Source organism: Episyrphus balteatus, chromosome 1 (genome assembly GCF_945859705.1).
Source record: "Episyrphus balteatus chromosome 1, idEpiBalt1.1, whole genome shotgun sequence".
Lineage (NCBI taxonomy): Eukaryota > Metazoa > Arthropoda > Insecta > Diptera > Syrphidae > Episyrphus > Episyrphus balteatus.
In genome coordinates this window covers 43,680,742-43,701,842 of record NC_079134.1, presented here as the reverse complement: position 1 = coordinate 43,701,842, position 21,101 = coordinate 43,680,742, and the positions used below count along the sequence as shown (strand labels likewise).

Sequence of the window (21,101 nt, the reverse complement as noted above, 5' to 3'; positions counted from 1 at the left end):
TATAAATAATTTACTTGACCTGGGCATTGCACGGCTCAAACGCGAGGCATCAACTTAAACGGCTGTAGAGCCGTTTTTTTATTACTTCATGTATGTATGTATTTTTCCAAATTTTAATTATTGCTTTCAGTTTTCCAAACAAAATTCTTGAAAAACTCGTCATCCAGAGGGATTTCCCCCCTTAAAATAAATTTTTAAAAATGTTTATATAAAAATTACATGAGTAATATAATAAGCTTTCGAGAATCTGGAATTTTTTATCCATTCGATAGAAAAAAAATTAAGCTAAACTGAAAAAAAACTGATTCAAGAACACCTGAAGATATTATTTCCAACAAAATGATGACTCTTAGCGATTCAATATCAGCGCCAGTGTTGCCAGAAAATTTTAGAGGCCGAGCGTCTTAAAACAGTCTCCCAATGTACCAGAAACTGAGGATGCCACTGAAGAAATGTGCACTAATAAACCTGGTTCATCAAAAATATATCCCAACCGGAAGCCAAGACGACGCACAGTGGTTCTTTTTGTGTTTTATTGGCGTCAAAATTCATTTGCACGGCCATTTCTTGACGAAATGTCATGCAATTTGGTACACTGAAGGATATTAGTATGGAGAATACGAAAAAGTTGCCAACTTATTTTTATTCGAAATGGCGGCCAGAATATGCCTTTAAATGGAATTTTCATTTGCAAAATATTATATTGGCTAAATTCATGTCAAAAAGATGTTATATATTAGATTAAGAACTCAAATATTCATATTCCATGAAAAACAATCAGAAAATTTTGATAACAAAGTCCAAAAAGTGCCAAATTAGTAAAGCACACTTCTAGACCTCTTATTACGATATTTCAAGGATTTATTTTTTAAATTAGCACAATTTTGACATCTCTTCTATTTACATATCATAAAAATTAAAAAAAATTGGGGTTATACAATTGCCAACTATGATTTTTAAGAAAATTTGAGAAAACATGATATCATGAAAAATTTCAATGTTCAATAAAACTGAGAATTAATTTTTTCGGTGAACCAAAATATACTTTTCTAATACATTTTAATATTCTTAATTTAAATCCGAAGTCGAAAAAAATCTATGACGACACGGTAACTTCATTTTGTATAACTATGAGGGTATTTTGTCCTACAGCGGTATCTACCACTACCAACTTTTTTCTAAAGTTGTTGACAAACCCATTTATTTTTTTATAACTCCATCAACAATAACTATGATACTTATTTATAAGGTACCGGTAATTTTTATATCGAGTAAACTGTTATAACAATTAATAGCTTATAACAGCGGTGGTAACAGCAGTTTCCAATGTATTTATCTTCCATCGCTACCAATTCCTTTAAAACAACATTAGGTATGTACCTCGATTGGAAAATCCAAGAACGAGTGGTGATACGACGATATGACAGCAAACAATCAGCGTCATCATCCAGTTTTATTTTATATAATTCTACCAAAAAATAACCTATTTTTTATCTTTCGTTAAGTATGTCTTGAATTAATATTGTTTTAAATAGTTCTGTCTCATATATCTTCTAAGAGTACTTTGTTACAATTTGAGTCTTTATAAATTGAAGTTTGTATATAAGTTATGAAAAAATAACTTCGTTTAACGGAATCAAATTATTAACCAAAATATTGCAACCAAAATTTATGCGTTGATTGTCTTTTTTTTTTTAAATTTTGAACATAAAATCCGTCAAATTATTGTTCTTGTTTTATTAAATCGAGTTCTTTTGAATGTCAAGTATACCACTTTCCTAGTCACTCGACCTGATCATGATTAACCGAGTCTGGTTCTTGCAGCGGTCATTTAAAATAAGATTTGATTTTGTTAAAAATCAGTTGACAAAGTGTAGACCCATGGATCGCACATCTTATGATTCGGTGTTTTTTTAACCAGTGAAATAATTATTTTGTGTGTTTGCTTCTTTAGTGTCTTATCTTAGCTTAAAATTTGATTTCAACTATTTATTCTACCTTTTTTTTCTTTTTAATTTTTTTTTTTAAATTAAAGAAAAAAAAATAATAGTTTCACAGTTGCTTGTTTAACCAAATAAACATAAGACTCGTGTATGTATTATATAAGTCTTAGTTTGAATTTATAATTAAAAAATACATATTTTAAATTTTTCGTAGCAAAATGACCACTTATTATAAATTTGGAAAGTTATTGGGCATTATGATTGTGCTAGAAATTCTGAACAAAGTTTAAACACAACATCCAAACGACTTGAATTTTAAACAGCTTTACCGGTATACCGATGAGCCCGAGATAAATGTGATTAAGCTGGGAGATATTGAATACAACTTCATGGAATTAGATATCCCTATCAGTTTATATAGTGAAACATACAATCGAATTTATGTAAGTTTATGAAAGAACAACATTTTCTTTATATATGTAGGTTTAAAAAAAAGGAATAATTTTTTGAAAACAATTATATTTTTCAAGAAAAAGCGAAAAAAATATGTCATTTTGTAAATAAAAAGTTGGAAAAAAAATTATACCCTCTAAAAGCCTAATATTTTTTTCTAAGGAATAATTTTTAATATTTACCACAGTTATGTCAGTACGACACCTACAAAAAGAACTGGAATTTTTCGAATTTAATCAGTTTTCATAAAAAAAGTTTAATCCAATACTGTGTCACTTTATTGTAATCCTCATTCAATTATGAATTAAAAAAAATTAGAAAAAAGGTTAATACATATCTCATAAAATAATTTACCAACAAATCCAGCCAAGGAAAAATTTAAATAAAGAGGTTTCTTAGAGAAAAAAATTGTTCTTTTTTTATTTTTCGAAATAAATGAATGAATAAATTTCATTGGTTCATTCATTTCGAGAAATAAAAAAAAAAAAAAAAACAAAAAATAGCATTGAATTTTGGAAACTAAAAGTACAATAATACATACAATTTTGAAAAAAAATATTTCGAGTTTATGTTTCCGATTTTTTTTTTATTTAAATTTTGATTGATCATGAAACTTTTTCATAAAACAGCTTTATTTAAAAAAAAAATAAAAGGTTTTTACTACACAAAGGTATAGCACGTTATTGTAGCTGGAATCATTGATTGCTTTGACCAAAAATAACGGTACCGGAAAAGTTTAGTCTTATCGAAAACAGCTCAAATGATATTTTTAAATAAATCAAATATTAGTTTGAAGACAAGGTCTTATCTTTTAATGACATTTTATTTTTTCGTAAATCGTTACTTAGATCCGTTTTTGTTTTATTTTTTTTTAATCTGATTTTCTCCTAAACGACTAATTCAATATCAACGATTTTTTTATAAATAAAAAAAACATTTATACAAATTAAATACAAAATTAAATTTATATAAAAATATTTAATTTTTTTTTTGAAATATCAATTTTCGAAAACGTGACATTGGGTGGTATGCGAAATGCTTTGTCTCAGTCTCAAATCTCATTATTTTGAGCTTTTGCTAGCTAGCATTCGTATGCAAAATTGTTTTGATACAAATCTCACAAAAATGAGATCTATCTCATTTGAGATGTTTCCGTAGGCAGAAAAAAAGCTTTGTCTCATTCAAATGAGCTTAAGATCGTAAAATGTTGAGAGTTGAGACTGGAAATTAGCTCTCTCAGGAATAACAATGGCTGAGTATTTAAATGTTTTTGCTCCTTTTGTGTCAATAGGAAATTATTAAATGCTATAGGTTTACCCACACTCAAATTGAGGCCTTAACAAATTATTTTTTTTTTTTTCAAAACAGTGATACTTTTCGGGTGGTGGTTTAACTAAGTAATAAAACCAGAATGATAATATTTTTTAATTTGTTGCTGTTTTCAAAGCGGAATTGCTGAAGATTTCAAAATCGATCGAAGTTCAGTTTCAAGTTTCCCGTTGTATTGCGGTCATATTATTTTTCCTTTAAGCCTTAACTACATTGACCCAAAAAGTGCAAAAGTGAAAATTTTCAATCAACTTTAGTATATTTTTTTCGGGCTGGAAAATTAAAAGAAATGATGCAGAAAGCTTGGTCTAAAAACAATTTGCATACTCTTTTTTTACAGACGAATTCCGCTAGCGAGAAAAAACTCCGATTTGAATGCTATTAAAGTGTTTTTTTTTTTTTTAAGGACAGGATTTTGACTTTTTGCCAAAAAAGTGTATTTTGTTTTAATAAAATTCACAAAAAATATTGGTATCATCGTTTTTTGTTGTAGAGTTATCACAAACACTGCTTTCGCTTGAAGAAAACATTTTTACAATGAAATGTTTTTTGACACTGAGATAGTGAGATGAGACAAACCTCTTGCATACCAAATTGAGCTTTGTCTCATTGCAAATGCTCTATCTCACTATCTGTAGCTCATTCTCAGAGATCAATCTCATAAGACTGAGACAATGCTTTCTGCATACCACCCATTGAATTTTTTTGGAAAGTTTGATTTAAGTTACTGATTAGTAATTGCAACAAAACGGTGTGTATCAATTTTATTTAAAAAATTGTAACTCGAAAAATTATTTATAAAGAATTTTGTAGTTTAAAAAAAAAACGGATCTAACGATTTTGAAAATCCCTTTTCTAAAATTTCATCTTAATAAAAACAAATTAAACTGCATACATTTTTGGAGCTCAATTTTATTCAAACGGTTGTTTTTCATTTCAAGAATGATTATAATGTTTTTTTTTGGGGCGTTCTCCTTTATATACTTTGAAAGTTTAATTTTAAATTTGTTTTCAGATCAACAAAAATGGAATTTTAACGTTTGATAAAGAATTCCCAAAATTCTTTAGTGTAGAATATCCAGGGAAAATTCCATCAATTGCGCCATTTTTTGCAAATGTGGATATAAGAGTGCGTAATAATTCAATCAGTCTCTTTAAATCACAAGATAATGAGAAACTACAAAAGGCTAATAGTCTTGTTCGAAGAAAATATTCCAAAAACTTTGAAGCCACAATCTTATACGTGGCTACTTGGGAGAATGTTGGATATTATATTGATCAAATAGAAAGGTTCAATACTTTCCAGGTAAACCTACTTTAACATTATTGACGTATGTATTAACAAAGATGAACACTGTATTCAATTTAGGCTGTCATAATTTGCAACTCGGATGAAACCTATGTCCAATTTATTTACCCAGATGAGGGTATCAATTGGTTTAATAGTGATTCTGTGGAGTTTGGCGTTCGAGATGTTCTAGCTCAAGCGGGTTTTGTTTCGGATGATGGAAGATACTTCATGATAAATGGATCTGGAACTGAAAACGTTAGAATTTTTCATTTGTCAATGTTATAAAGTAACAATTTATTTTAAAATTCAAAGGTTGCGAATTTGAGTAAGATGTCGAATATTGGAATCAATGGAGTCTTCTTATATCGTGTTGGTCTGCTAGGCTTTGATTCAAATATTTCCGATGAAGATAATAATGGAATTATCAATGAAAATGTTTCCTTAATGTCGTGTGCCGAAACTGGTCGTGCAACATGTCATTCCTCAGCTTCCTGCAACGATAAAACTAAAGGATTTTATTGCAAGTGCTTTGATGGATTCTACGGAAACGGGCTTTCATGCATCGAAAATACAAGGATCATCAGAATTTCTGGATCGCTAAGTGGCCAAATTAATAATCTTACTATTGATAGGGATGTGAAAGTTGTATCAATAATAAGTATGGAAAAAGGTGTTAGTGAAACTGCCATCACACCAATCAGTCACATATTGGAGGGCCAGTTAAAGCTGGCTGTACCAGTTTTCAGTTCTTTTGGCTGGCTGGTTGCAAAACCACTATCCCCGAAATTTATGAATGGCTACCAGTGGACCGGTGGTAAGTTCGTTCACAGCTCTGAATTGATTTTCGAGTCTGGTGAGATCCTACACATCAATCAAACATTTGAAGTTAATGATCGTACGCAGACAGTTAAAATCGATATAAATGGATTCGTACCGAAGATCGAGTATGACGAAGAAATTGAAATTCCGGGTTATACCAAAGAATTAAAATTTGCATCCCCGAATAAAATTTCATCAACAGTAGAACATTATGTTGAGATTCCTTCGAAGAACAAAACTATTAAATTTCAGTTAAGTCAAAACAGTTCCTTTGAATCCTGCAACTCATGTTACAGCAACGAAATCGATGTCACGAAAATGACTTCTCTTGAAAAAGTTTCTAGAACTTCTTTGAAATTAATTTCAGTTCTGTATACTTATTCTCTACGTAGTACTAAGATGATTACAAAAATTGGTGATGACGATATATTGAACCCTTGTAGCTTAGCAAACTGCTGGAAATTTAGTAGCTGTGTTCCAGAGGAAGATTCTTATAAATGCGTTTGTGTAATTGGATTGGAGGAGAATGTAACGGAAGATGGTGTCGAGTGCGTCGATATTGACGAATGCCAAACCGGATTAGATCGGTGTAGGGATGATGGTTACTGTGTTAATTTGTTTGGTGGATATGTATGTAATTGTAATAACGAAGACGAGTCTGATTGCGTCCGTGAATTTGAGGATGATGAACAAGGAGAAGATTGTTATGACGTAAGTACCTATATTTTTCTAATTTTTTTTTAATAACAAAAACATTTAGAAACCAAATTATTATCACCAAAAGATTTCCTAAACTTAAAAAGGTTCGAGTACCTTAAGCCTCCTAATATAATATTAATTGTATGTATATGCAATCGTTATCAGTGTAACATGACAAATAAATACTGATCCCCGGTTTCTCACTCAAGTCTGCTTGAACTCCAGAAGTAATCAAAATATGGTAATTTATTACAATTATAACAGTTACCTATAACACTTAAAACAGTGTCGCAAAGGACCACAAAGTTTGCAAGTTTTTCTTAACGTGTTGCGTCGCACACCGGGTCAAAACTACCATTTTTGTGGCATTAAATCAGCCGGTAGAGTAATAAGCCTGAAACTTTTTGAAAAATATCGTAAGACCATTGGCTTAATATATTCCAACCAGAAATTGACCACGCCCCCAAAAAAACACTTACTTTGAAATCAATTCTAAAACAATTGATTGAAACAACTCGATTTAAAAATTAAAACTGTAAAAATTGCCGTTGATTTTTAACATTTTTTTTTTTTTTATTTTTTTGTTATTTTTTAGAAAGTTGCCCCTCTCGCCTTAAGGGGGGGGGGGCATCTTGAGTTATCGTACTCTTGCCTTGAATAAATATGAATATTTTACGAAAAAAAAACATCTTTACGTGGATATATGGAAAACATCTAACATCTTATCCGATAATTTTCAAAAAAGAAGTTGATGGAAACATTGACATAGGCATAGAAAATGAAAGACCGTTTCTTTTTCTTGCTGGCCCAAACAGCTGCGACAATTCCCGTATCGGCCAATGTCCTGTGCACACCGCAACTATTCTGCTAATGTCTTTACTGGGTCTGGAGATCAAATCATTGGTTTTGGATTTATTATAGTTTAGTGTCCAAAATGACGCCGTTAAGCTGAGGTAGAGGAAAGGCAGGGTTTTTGGTTTTAGTTGTAAATAGCATCAATTTCGTTTTACTTTGATAAACTCCTAGACCACAGCTCGTAGCCCAGTTGCTAACTTTTCTCAAAGCCTTGTCAGTGATTTCACTGATCAAGGGTAGAAATTTTCCTGATACTAGAATGACCAGGTCATCCGCATATGCCACTGCCTTCACTTCACTTCTCTCAAGCTTTACGAGCATATTTTTCATGACTACAAGTCATAAAAGGGGGGAAAGAACGCCACCCTGAGGTGTACCACTGTTGACGCATTTAGAACAGTGTGAATTTCCTAAACTTGTTTGAATTCTTCTCTCTTTTAAAATGGATCGTGTTCTCAATTGTTGGAACGACTTCATGGAGGGCTGTTTCCGTAGATTTGCCATGTATAGTCCAGTAATTTTAGGCATTTTTTACCCCAATCTACGGAAAAATTCCTACTGGGCTCAATTTTGGTATAGACCTTCGTTACGGCGTTGTTATGAAGATGTGAAAAATCGACATTGATATCGCATCCGCGTTAGAAGTTATAGAGGTCAAAAGGTCACGAAAATCAGTTTTTCGCATATATCTCGTGACCTGTTGCTCGGAGGTCAATAGGGGTCTATGGAAAATATGTTCGTCATAAAATTATCTACAAATATTGCCTAATGCATTTTTCTGTAAATCCAACCCTGTATTTTAGTAAAGACTGTGGATTTCAATACGAAGTTCATCGATAAAGTAAACAGCCTCAGTTATTTTTTTGATCAAACTCTGAAAAACATTATGTTCCTATCCCTTCTTGTTTTCCTAGAAAATTGAAAAATAAAAAAGCTACTTTCTTTCCCGATTAAAAACAGAAATTGAATTTTTAAAGAAAAAAATCATGAGCGCCGCAGCACCGCTGCACCACCGCCGCACAGTGTGCAATTTTCGCAATCTAGCTGTACTTTAATGAAAAATATATGTCTCCCAAATCCAACAAAATTGGTATCAATGGAAAGGTAAAACCTCAGACAATAGAATGGCAAAAAAAAACAACAAGAAAACAACTGTATTTACCGTTCCACAGAATCACAAACATCAGCTTGGTTTAAGAGAAAAAAAATTTAAAGGTCATTGCTTTTCTTGTGTCACTTTGATAAGAGCGTGGTGAAGTAAAATAAAAGTTGTGTAAATTAAATTTATTTTTTTTATTTTAAGTAACATTTAAGAAATATTTAAAGTAAGTTAACTTTTGTGTGCACTAAAAAATAAAAAAATAAAAAATTATTTGTGCGAAGACCTAAAGAGTGTTGTTTTTTTTGTGTTCTTTAACTTTGTGAAGCGTTTTAAAAATGTATCCTCGTGTATCCGTCCTGTTTTTGGGCTTAAATTTTCCGTTGATGTATTCTGTGTTAGAATTCGTTGACTTTTCTTGCGTCAGGAGTGCGAAACCATTAATTTTTTTTTTTTTTTGTTCAGGTACATAGGCCAAAAACCAATTTTTTGATCTTTTGAAAAATCGTACATCCCATTTTTACAAATTGAAAATTATTTTTTTAGATTCTTGTTGGCAAAATAAGACAAAAATATTAAATGAAATTTTTCGATATTTTGCTTCGTTTTCGAAATAGAGACAGTTTAAGAACCAACTCCCAAAATCGTTTGCTCGATGTCGGCTCTTCCCCACCCATTGTGGTACATTTTGTACTCGTATACCACATATTGGACATATAGTTAGATATATAATTTTGAAAATCAATAAAACCCTTGTAGAAATATAATACTTAACCAAATTAAGCTGGTTTGCATCAAAAAAATTAAGTTTACTTTGAATTAGAATTAAGTACCGCTAGATTGGCAAAATTGCACACTGTGCGCCGTTTGCAGGAATTTTCCCCGCACCCACCGCCGCACCACGACTGCAGCACGTCCGCACTATTTCATTTTGAATGAAAAATTCGGTGCACGACCGCCGCACCACGACTGCAGCACGTCAGCACTATTTCATTTTGTATGAAAAATTCGCCGCACCATGATACATAATTTTGGAATTTTGAAAAATAAAAAAAAAACTACCGACGAGAAGGAGATTCGAACTCGAGCACTTTCAATTAGAAGTCCAACGCTTTAATGACTCGACCACCAAGTCATGTTTGCATGAACTGGCAATTTGTTACTTGAGGCAAAATAACATTGAAGACTTAAACATTTGTATGAGTACGAGAATATAATTTTTTTCATACAAAATGAAATAGTGCCGTCGTGCTGCAGTCGTGGTGCGGCGGCGCGCGTTGGTACAGCAAATTTTTTTCATATTTTTCATTTTTTCAAATTGAAACGGTGCGGACGTGCTTTAGCGGTGGTGCGGCGGTTTAGAAATTTTTGATCATAGTGCGGACTTGCTGCAGCGTAGGTGCGGCGGTCAAAAATTGCTGCGGACGTGGTGCAGCGGTGGTGCTGCGGAATTCCATTTTTACTCGGGTTACCAGGCTCACTCATTTATTTTGAAAACAATTGATGGAAATAACTTTGCTAAAAAAATTTAATGAAGTGTATAATTTTAGCTTTCGGAAAAAGTATTGTTCATAAATGTAAGTGTTGCCGTTGTTTTTTAATAAAATTTTTTGATTTGAAGTATTTTTTTCAGAAAATTACCCCTCCCGCCTAAACGGGGGAAGATAGACACCCCTTCCCATGATAAAAAATGATTGTATTTAACCCTTCTACAAAAAACCGCTATCAATTCTTGGTTGTTAAGTTATCGTATTTTCCCCTCAAATGTTTCTTTTTTACATGAGAAAAACTGAAACTGCGAAAAAAAATAAATTCAAATGGCCATATTTCGGTTAATTTTCAATGAAAAAAATGAATAAGACCAGCATTTTAAAGAAAATTTAATCTTCTATCTTTTATTAAAACAATGTTAATGCTTATCTCAGCCGAAATAAGAGACACAATAAAAACAGTAAAAAAAATCGATTTTTTTTATTTTGTTTGTGTTTGTTTTGTTTTGGTAAAAAAAATTTTTTTATAAATTTATAATTGTTATGGGAAATTTAATACTCTACAAAATGTGTTAAGTGCAATATCTCAAAATTTTGCTTTGATTATGAGATATATTGAAAAAATCAAAAAGGCGCTTTTGCGCCCCTATCTTCAGTTTCCACCCTCTCATTTAATAGCACTCCGCGGTTTTATCTTCTTTTCTAACCCATTGAACGATTCTTGCAATAAAACCCGTGAACGTCTTAGTTCCTTATTACCCTGTTTTTTTCGACATAATCAATAGCCTAATTCAAGTTATCAAGTAATAATTTATTATTTTTAACTTGCATATTATTATTGTTAGCTAAAAATATCAACAAAAATTACACTGTACAATAAATACATTTTACAGAATCCAAAACTATGCAGCGATCATGGTTCCTGTATACGATCAAATATGTGAGTTTATTCTTTCTTCTTCCATACTAGAATTTTTAGATCAATGTAATTTTTTTCCAGTGATCGAGCGTTATTTGAGTGCAAATGCAATCCTGGTTACAGCAGCGATAACAACAGAAATGTTTGCGAGAAAGACACCTGTAAACAAAACCCATCTTTGTGTCATCAAAATGCTAACTGTCTCTCGATTAATGGTACAAATACCTGCGTTTGCAAGACTGGTAAGTATCTTTTTTCTAACACGTGCATTATAGAATGAACATAATTTTCTGTTTTTCACCAGGATATCAAGGCAGTGGAACTACATGCATAAAAACTGAATTTCTTCTTTCAGTTGATCATAGTGGTATACAGCGATTATCTTTTGATGGAAAACTTATATCTGTTGTTGAAAATATTGATGTCAATGGATTAGACATAGATTGCATTAAAGGGCGAGTCTACTATTATAAGGCATGTGATATCTTTAGCGCTAATTATGATGGTACAGATAGTCGTTTATTTATAACTGAAGGTAAGTTTCTCCTTCGAAATTTTTAATGCAAAATTATAATCATGAACATATCTTGATGCATTTGATTCAACCTCTTTCCGATAATGGAAGATACCTGTTCCTCTTTCGGACTTGCAATCGATTCAATAACTAGACTTATTTATTGGTATTCTTATAAAAGTAAAGCAATAGAAGTCGCCAGTTTAAACAATCCAAAGATGAGAACTGTATTGGTGGCCGACGAAAGTTTGGATTCGTTTAAAAACTTTGTTATCGACCCAATTAGAGGGTAAGTGCACATTTCTTGATTTTTCAACTCACATACTAACTTCCGTTATTAATTGATTCACTATGACCTTTAAAAATTAGATAATTTTTATGGGTCAAAATCATGGAGATGGCAGTTTTTTTTATCAAAACAACATTAATTAAGAATTTTCTTTTCATTTATTGATAGAAATAATAAATTGGTACCTACACTGCCGTCCTAAGCAAAAAGGGCGCATATCCATTTTTGTAGTTTTGAGATAAATGCATTTTACTGACAAGGGAAAAGGTTGAGAATTGTAAGTGGGCTCAATTTCAAAAATGATTTTAAGCAACTTGTAGTATGAAAATTATAATTTTTAGCTTGCACAATAATTATATATTGTTCAAGCTTCCCAAATACGTATCTAAATTTTTTTTTTAATTTTAGAGTTAGTAATAAATGCATTTTTCTATTTAGGAATACAGCGGAGTAATATTGTTGAGCTCATCTTCATTGACTAATTTGAGCCACTTGGAATTGGAAATGCGCTGTTTTTAGTTTACATATAAATGAGGCATTGTTTCAGGATGTCAAATATGCCTTTAACTCAATTTTGGATTTTTGGCTCATGCGCCCTTTTTGCTTAGTACGGCAGTACATATACAGGGTGCTTCAGGAGTTATGTGCCAAAAAGCTAGAGCGTGTAGGTTGAGTCGGGACAAGAAAAAATGGTATGGGAGACCGTCTATTCCCCCTCGTTTAGCGGGGAGGGGCAATTTAAAAAAAATCGATTTAATTTGGAAAAAAATTACTTAAAATCAACGGTTACACGATTGTTTAAAAACAAATAAGAGCATTCGAATTTTAATATTTAATATTTTGACTTTATTACTAGCAAGTAGATTATGAAGGAAACAACTAAACTCAACACGTCCGTTCATCAAAATTCCTTCGACTAGACGACTCTTTTTCTCGTTCTTTTTCTTATCCATGTTTCTCTTCGGCAGTCTTGCCGTGTAACATTCGGCTATTCTGCTTCGGTGACGTCTCGGCACTACAGTTCACATTTATGGAAGTTGTATCAGTTTCTATTTAGCAATCAGCTCCATCTTTTGGTAGACTTAACCATTTCCGCATTCTATTAGCCCAGTCGGGATGTACAAAAAATTAAGCTGAAATGGAAATAATTAGATCGTGCAATTTTTTTTCATAGGAAGGTAGAGGGGATCATTGAGAGCTTAAAACCAGTTTTTCGGGAAAATCGACCTTGTGCTTAAGCCGCCATCTTGGATTAAAGGTAAAACACGTTTTAGTGAATAACTCGGCCATTTTTGATTTTTGACAAAAATTATATATGTAATACTTGATTGACTTAATTGATGCCTAGCAAGACAATTAAGTCTTTCAATTTTTCAAATCGCTTCATTAATGCCTGAGATATGACCAATTGTTTATAACTCACTCTCTCTTTTAAGCTTTTATTATAAACAATTGGTCATATCTCAGGCATTAATGAAGCGATTTGAAAAATTCAAAGACTTAATTGTCTTGCTAGACATCAATTATAATATTTACTAATTTTGTATAAAACGAAACTTACCGATTTTGAGATAGTTCCTTTTGTTTATAAAATTTCAGAAATTTGCAAAAACTAACATTGCAGCTAGATTTATCATCCCCAAAAACATATGAAAACACTCCCATATTGCGTGGATCTATGAAACTATAATCAAAGCGGGTATAAAGTTTAAGCTGAGTAGGGGTATAGTTTTTTCAAATTAACTGGAAAAATATGGGTCATATAGAAAAATTTATTAAGATAAAAGTTATAGAAAATAAAATTTTTTACAAGTATTACATATATAATTTTTGTCAAAAATCAAAAATGGCCGGGTTATTCACTAAAACGTGTTTTATCTTTAATCCAAGATGGCGGCTTAAGCACAAGGTCGATTTTCCCGAAAAACTGGTTTTAAGCTCTCAGTGATCCCCTCTACCGTCCTATGAAAAAAAAATGCACGATCTAATTTTTTCCATTTGAAATGTTTAATTCGACTGGGCTATATCTGATGCAAACACAGAACGAAACTTTTTCTGAGTTCGTTGGGCCTCTGGTATTAGAGCTGTAGGAAACCGTATGTATTCGTTACTTAAATGCGGGTATTCACTTCAGTAACGAGTAACGAAACGTTACTGCCCAAATAATTTCGTTACTCGTATGTTTCGTTACTAGTACTGAACAAGTAACGAAACATGCGAAACATACGAAACGTGCGAAACATGCGAAACATACGAAAAATACGGAACATACGAGTAACGACGATACTCCAATTCCAATACCAATTTGGATTGGATATACGAAATGCGAAACGAAAACAAAATGGTACACTGCATTTGTCGTGTGCGCATTATTTCGCATCTCGTATCGGTTCGGTATCATCATTTATGTATTTTACGATTTTGTTGTTCTGTTTTTGTGTATGTATATCAAAAGGAGTAAATAAGAATTCTGTTTCTTTCTCTTTCGTACCTGTTTTTTATGGACATGTGGGAGTGATATATGTGAAAGTGTGTTTGAGTGTAGTGTAGATACATTCCAATTAGAATACCAATTTGGATAGGTATACGAAATGTGAAACAAAAACAAAATGGTACACTGCATCTGTTGAGGCGTAGCCGTACTTGTATTCTGTTTTCTCCTTTTGTAATTAATAAAAAGAATTTTTCTTTTCCTTTGTTTGATTTGTTTAATTTATTTTATTCTTTAGTTTGATTCAAACAAATAATTACAATTTTGATTTTATTCGTGGTTTTAAGTTTTTGTTTTTTTTTTCTTTTGATTTCAAGTAGGTACTACTTTCTTGCTTGTGTGTGGTGAGGTGGTGTCTGGCATGAGTGACGACAACTTTGAATGAGAATATGGAATGAATTTGACTGAATGAAATGATTGAATGGTTTTTTATTTTAGGTTGGCTGCAATGACAATTTTTAAGTTTGGACCGGGAGGAAACGAAACATGGGCGTGGTCGGGAATGAGGATAATTTGCGTTCCGCAATTTTCCCTAAAACTGAGTACGCTTTTTACGTATTCGTTTGCGGTTCCCCTTGGTAGAACATTCTGAATTGAACAGCATTTATCGCATCTCGTATCGGTTCGATATCGGTATCATCACTTCATCACCACGACGCAACCAATCTGTTTATGGCCTTTGTGTTAATAGTTGATATTTAGCTTAAGAATGTACAAAAGTTTTTTGGTTTTTCAAAAAATTAGTTTATTTTCGGTGCAAAATTTTCAACACAAAAAAAGCAGAGAAAACGAGGTTTGAAAATCACTCTCAATAGAAAAAATAAATGAAAAATTGTTCGACATGGTTGTATTGAAGTGTTAATATTTCGAGATCTGCGCGTTGCACTTTTGAAATAAAGGTCTCTAAAGAATTGTGATAAGATTACTGAAAGAATATAAACAAAAAATTACCCAAGTTTTGTCTAAAAATTTGGAAAAAAATCAAAAAAGTTTCCACGTTTGATTAAAAAAAAAACGAAAAAAATTCAATATAGCTACCTTTAAACTCTTATTACATGAGAATGCCGCAACTAATTTAAATGTTTATGACCTTAAAATGTAGCTTAGATTATAGATATTGTTTTTGGTTTTTTTCAAAAAAAAAAAATTTTACACCCTTATACCAATGTACGAAACATACTTAAAATACCAAACATACCAAACGTATCAAAGACATGAAATATACGAAATGTACGAATTACACGAAGCATGCGAAAGTAACGAAAGTAACGAAACATGCGAAACACCCGAAACACCCGAAACATACGAAAGTAACGAGTAACGATATTATTGATGCGGGTACTAGTATCAAAAGTAACGTATACATGCGGGTACTCATTTTGTCGTTACTTTTACAGCCCTATCTGGTATATCTTCAATTAGATATCTGTCATAACCAAGTGATCTTGTTACTAAATATGGACCTCTCCAACGTGCGTCTAACTTACGTATCGGTGGCTTGAATAGCATTGAGGACTAGCACCATATTTCCACAAGACTACTGTGGCCTAATTATGGAATACGATGCCGATCGATTTGGGATCGAATTTGAAGTTTTGTATTATTGTTTTCGCTTTCGATCGTATCGTTGTTTTACCTTCCCATCGATTTACGACACCTTTTTCTTGGCGGATTTTTTGTTTCGACCGACGAAAGATATTTTTGCTGGTACTTTTAATAAAATGCTTTCAGTTGTTTATTTTTGTAAACATAGGTATATTAACATCGCAAAATAGTGGTGATATTATTTTTTCTATTATAGGTGATATATGTAATTGTTTTGTTATTTTTCCCCAAACTATGTGAAGTAAAATCTTATTGCCGATCAAATTTTCTCAGTAAATCATACATTTTACTTCGAAAAAACACAAAGCGCCTTTAAGTTAGTAGGTACACATTAAGAATTTTTTATTTAATATTTTTCAATAATTTGGAATGAGAAATTGATATGAAAAAATGATAATAAAATATCAAAAAAATTTCCAAAATGTGACATTTAAATATCATCCTGATAATAAAAATATTGTTTTAACATTTTAAGTATCATAAAACACATTTTATAGAGCATTTTTGGCTGATATTTTAAAAATGTTAATTTGATATTTGAAAAATGTTAAATTGACATTGTTTTTTTTTTCGGTGTACATTTTATATTATTTTGAAGCTAAAGAAAAGAAATTCGTGTCCACAGGCATTACAAAACAAATCTAATAAAACCAGCAGTCATTTGGCTGGAAAATTGGAAATATTCGCTTTCGAATTCCATAATTAAGATTCATAGACAAAAGAAATACCTTTCATTTGATAAAAATATTATTTCTGTATATCCATTATTACGCATTCTACGATTAATTGTGCGAAAAAATAGTTGAAATTTTGATTTTGAAATCCGAAACTTCAAACTTAAATATCTCCAAAACCACAGTAACGAATTGCCCACATAATGTGCTTATCGTCACCTTTCATTTGATACCAATTTCGTTAGTGCACACACTGGGCCCAAAAATGTGACATCTCCTTTGATACTCTCAAGTGGGTAAGAAGTTTTTTTCTCAATATAATTGTGTTTAGACATTTAATTTCAGAAGCAAAACTTGATGGATGGAAAACAAAGAAGAAAATGAAAAAATAAAATGTAATAGGTACCACAAAAAAAAAAAAAATAAAAATGAAAAAAAAAAATATTTTTTTTTAATACCTCGTTTAGACTTTCACAATCCTTTGACAAGTCTGCTCAGAGCTTCTAAATAAATTAAAAGCCTGCAACAATAATACACATTTTCAAATTTTGAATGTTGCTTGTTTCTATGAGCCATTAAAGACATGTTATGAGTCTCTCTAATCAACCTGCAAATGACTCTTCTAAGGCCTATCAAGCTTCTCGGGTGGACCAGATGGGCTTCTCTATGGTCGTATACAAGCAATATTTCTAAAATCGAAACAGCTTCATTAGACCCTTGTGGAAGTAAAATTGTTAGTTGGGACGTTTAAGCCTGTTTTCACTACAGTATCCAAATGAGATAATTTCGCAAATAAGGTCAGTTCAGATTTCAAATTAAATTTGTTTTCTATACAATTTGACATTCGAAATGACATAATTTGCGAAATTATATCAACTGGGAGACTAAACTAAACAAAAATCCCCAAAAATTACAGATTTTTTTTTCAGTATTTAGAACTGATTGAGGTCCATCCACGGTGGAATTTCGTAAAAACAAAACAATATAAGGACCACCCTAATGTGCGTATTCTTAAATTTTCCGTTCTTGACGAATTGAAAGTCAAAAGTATAGTTTTTGCTTTTAATGATTGTACGATCATATTCACTTTAATGCGAAAAATAGCTGATATCTTCAAATCAATTTCAAAAAGATCAAGGGGCAATTTTTAAATAGTCAGATAAACCTCAGTTAGAGGTTATTCCTAGGAATATTATATCTATTTTTCTTATATTGACTTTATTAATTTGATAGTCTAACTGATGATTGAAAAATCAGGGACAATAAATTATTTTGTTTCTGTTTACTGGATAGTCTTGAAAAATTTATTCAAGTTGGTGTTTTAATATTGATGAAAAAAGGTGTTAAAAAGTTTAATTAGATGACCTCAATGCTTTTCTTTTAGGAAACTTTATTGGTTAGTGGGCATTAGGAATTCTTATAAAGTCCAATCAAAAATTGAGATGTCTGAACTGGACGGTACCGCTCGTGAGATTCTTTTCACATTACCATTCGGACTAGATGCCTATACGTTAGCAGTGTTTCCAAACAGTGGGGATTTATGCTTTAATTGTTATGATCGTGGAAATGGATCTAAACTAATGTGCATGGATTTGCATTCAAAGGAGGTTAGAAATATTGCAGTAACGTTATCACGCATAGGTGGAATAACTGCCACGAACGATAGTATATATTGGTATGATAGCGGCAGGTATGTTGATGTTTTTAATTAAAACTATTGTTATAATTTTGTTTCTTTAAAATAAAATCTTGATAGCACGACAATAGAAGGTATTGATTCTAATGGAAGGCGCCATCCAAGTTTACATTGTGACCCGGGAGATAACGTGGGGAAATTAATTGCTTTGGAAAACTATTGTCCTCAAGGCATCAATCCATGCCAAATGAATAATGGTGGATGTCCGTTGGGGAGTATTTGTTTGCCAAATCGAAGTTCATCATCTAAAAAAAGTTGTAAACAAATAAAGTTAAAATAGTTTTAAATATTTTATTTCGTTTTGTGGAAATCTTTGAGAAATTTTATAATTTGTACACTGCCGCTCATCTGAATAGGTTCACATTTTAGTTCATTTTACATTTGGCCTGTCTTGGTATTTAATGCAATGGCACATCTTTTTTATGTATGTAACGAGAGAACATCTTTATGCGCTTAGTTTAGGAGAAAAAAAATGGTCTTGGGGCCTACCGTTCTTCTCACACGGTAGCTAGACCAAATCTAGTCATAAAATCAAGCATATTTTTTGGCTCATCTGAATAGGTTCTAAAGCAAAAATGTTAATAAATGATGAGTTGCATCGGTCTGTTGGACTCAAAATTGTGTCTGTCAATAAATCTGATTGTGTATAACCTGTAAGGATGAAAACGGGTCGTGAAAAATCTTTAGGCGCGGAAAAAATGTGGAAAATAAAAGAAGCCTTTGAATTAGACTGAAATCAACGATGCATTGGGACAAAAATTAACACAAGTTAAAATTTAGTATGCAGTTATTTGCGCAATATCCAAGGGTATAGAAACAACATTTACAATCGAAGTTGCTTAGCCACAACATTGGCCGATAGGTGTGAAATGATCTGAACAGCATGACTTCGCGCTAAAAATTAAGCTGAAAACCGGTATGAAATGCAGTTTAACGACGGCAAAACGGGTTGTCAGAATTGGTAAACATTTGAGGAGAACAAAACCTCGCAAAAATTATCACTTTACAAACCACGAACAGAAACTCACCTCCAATAAAAAAAAAAAATTGTCGTGAAAGTCGAATTTGCTATTTCCTCATACAAAACTTTTTATCTGCAATATCAAACAGAGTTTTTTTTACTATTGGAGGTGAGTTTCTGTTCGTGGTTTGTAAAGTGGTAATTTTTGCGAGGTTTTGTTCTCCTCAAATGTTTACCACTTCTGACAACCCGTTTTGCCGTCGTTAAACTGCATTTTATACCGGTTTTCAGCTTAATTTTTAGCTCGAAGTCATGCTATTCTGATCATTGCACATCTATCGGCCCATGTTGTGACTGAGTTACATCGACTTTTAATGTTGTTTCTATACCCTTGGATATTGCGCAAATAACTGCTTACTAAATTTTAACTTGTGTTTGTTTTTGTCCCAATGCATTGTTGGTTTCAGTCTAATTCAAATTATTCTTTTATTTTCCACATTTTTTCCGCGCCTTAAGATTTTTCACGACCCGTTTTCATCCTTACAGGTTATACACAATCAGATTTATTGACAGACACAATTTTGAGTCCAACAGACCCATGCAACTCATCATTTATTAACATTTTTGCTTTTGAACCTATTCAGATGAGCCAAAAAATATGCTTGATTTTATGACTAGATTTGGTCTAGCTACCGTGTGAGAAGAACGGTAGGCCCCAAAACATTTTTTTTCTCCTAAACTAAGCGCATAAAGATGTTCTCTCGTTACATACATAAAAAAGATGTGCCATTGCATTAAATACCAAGACAGGCCAAATGTAAAATGAACTAAAATGTGAACCTATTCAGATGAGCGGCAGTGTATTCACTATGTATTTCGTTTTCGAAGATTTTTTTTATTTTTATTCATTCAATAGCCCTTATAGTCCGGTCAAATTAAACTAAAATAAGGGGGTGAGGTAACATAAATTTCCAGCAAGCTGAAAGTTGGTAGAATTGTTGGAAACACCATCATAAATTAAATCTAAAAAGTCCTCATCAATCCGAGACCCGGAAAAAAATTTGCTTGGGGTCAAAGGTCATAAAAACGGTAAGTCTTATCAAAAAATTTTCAATGCGAGAATTGTAGACCAGATTATTATCATATATAAAAAGTGTCTTGACACTTTGACAATAACTGCTTACTCAATTTTAACTTGTGTTTGTTTTTGTCCCAATGCATCGTTGGTTTCGGTCTAATTCAGAGGCTTCTTTTATTTTAAACATTTTTTCCGCGCCTTATGATTTTTCACGACCCGTTTTCATCCTTACAGGTTATACACAATCAGATTTATTGACAGACACAATTTTGAGTCCAACAGACCCATGCAACTCATTATTTATTAACATTTTTGCTTTAGAACCTATTCAGATGAGCCAAAAAATATGCTTGATTTTATGACTAGATTTGGTCTAGCTACCGTGTGAGAAGAACGGTAGGCCCCAAGACAATTTTTTTTCTCCTAAACTAAGCGCATAAAGATGTTCTCTCATTACATACATAAAAAAGATGTGCCATTGCATTAAATACCAAGACAGGCCAAATGTAAAATGAACTAAAATGTGAACCTATTCAGATGAGCGGCAGTGTATTTTTAAAACAGCATGTTGTTGTGCAAATATATTAGACTGATTCAAAAAAAAATTTTTTTTTGTTCAAAGCATTGTTAAAAATATTGTTGGAAATGACAAAAAAAAATACTGTAAAAGTTTCATGTTAACATTTATTACCGCCGCATCGCAGATTTCTATTTCCCACACGATTTGTATGGGAAAGATAGTGTATTTGTGTTTTTATCTTTTGAATGGTTCATCCAAAAGGCTTGACAAAATCATTTTCTTTTATAAAATTGTCCGCTCCACACAGGTAAATTTTCCCAAATTCATGGCCAAAACTACAAAAAAAAAATTTGCGATTTGTTGTTTTTTTTTAATG

The 21,101-nt window shown here is 32.0% G+C and overlaps 3 protein-coding genes across 8 annotated transcripts in view; 2 read left to right on the top strand and 1 right to left on the bottom strand.

Annotated features, from left to right (window-relative positions):
- Nucleotides 1-21,101, bottom strand: part of LOC129905836 (mitogen-activated protein kinase-binding protein 1) — a 438,084-nt gene that overhangs the window by 134,731 nt on the left and 282,252 nt on the right. The window lies entirely within an intron of this gene.
- LOC129918553 (nidogen-like) lies at nt 1,232-11,784 on the top strand. Its single transcript, XM_055999198.1, has 9 exons — nt 1,232-1,255; nt 4,741-5,031; nt 5,095-5,271; nt 5,329-6,546; nt 10,872-10,918; nt 10,979-11,139; nt 11,202-11,432; nt 11,598-11,700; nt 11,781-11,784. The coding sequence occupies exons 1-9, from the start codon at nt 1,232-1,234 to the stop codon at nt 11,782-11,784; spliced, it is 2,256 nt and encodes a 751-aa protein (XP_055855173.1).
- LOC129905838 (nidogen-like) lies at nt 17,811-20,110 on the top strand. Its single transcript, XM_055981438.1, has 2 exons — nt 17,811-18,160; nt 18,227-20,110. The coding sequence occupies exons 1-2, from the start codon at nt 17,913-17,915 to the stop codon at nt 18,444-18,446; spliced, it is 468 nt and encodes a 155-aa protein (XP_055837413.1). The 5' UTR covers nt 17,811-17,912; the 3' UTR covers nt 18,447-20,110.

Coding starts and splice junctions, on each gene's coding strand:
- LOC129918553 (XM_055999198.1), top strand. CDS start 1,232: ATGATACTTATTTATAAGGTACCG. Junction 1,256..4,740: donor TACTTATTTATAAGGTACCG/GTAATTTTTATA, acceptor ATTTGTTTTCAG/ATCAACAAAAATGGAATTTT. Junction 5,032..5,094: donor AAAGGTTCAATACTTTCCAG/GTAAACCTACTT, acceptor TATTCAATTTAG/GCTGTCATAATTTGCAACTC.
- LOC129905838 (XM_055981438.1), top strand. CDS start 17,913: ATGTCTGAACTGGACGGTACCGCTCGTGAGATTCTTTTCACATTACCA. Junction 18,161..18,226: donor TATTGGTATGATAGCGGCAG/GTATGTTGATGT, acceptor AAATCTTGATAG/CACGACAATAGAAGGTATTG.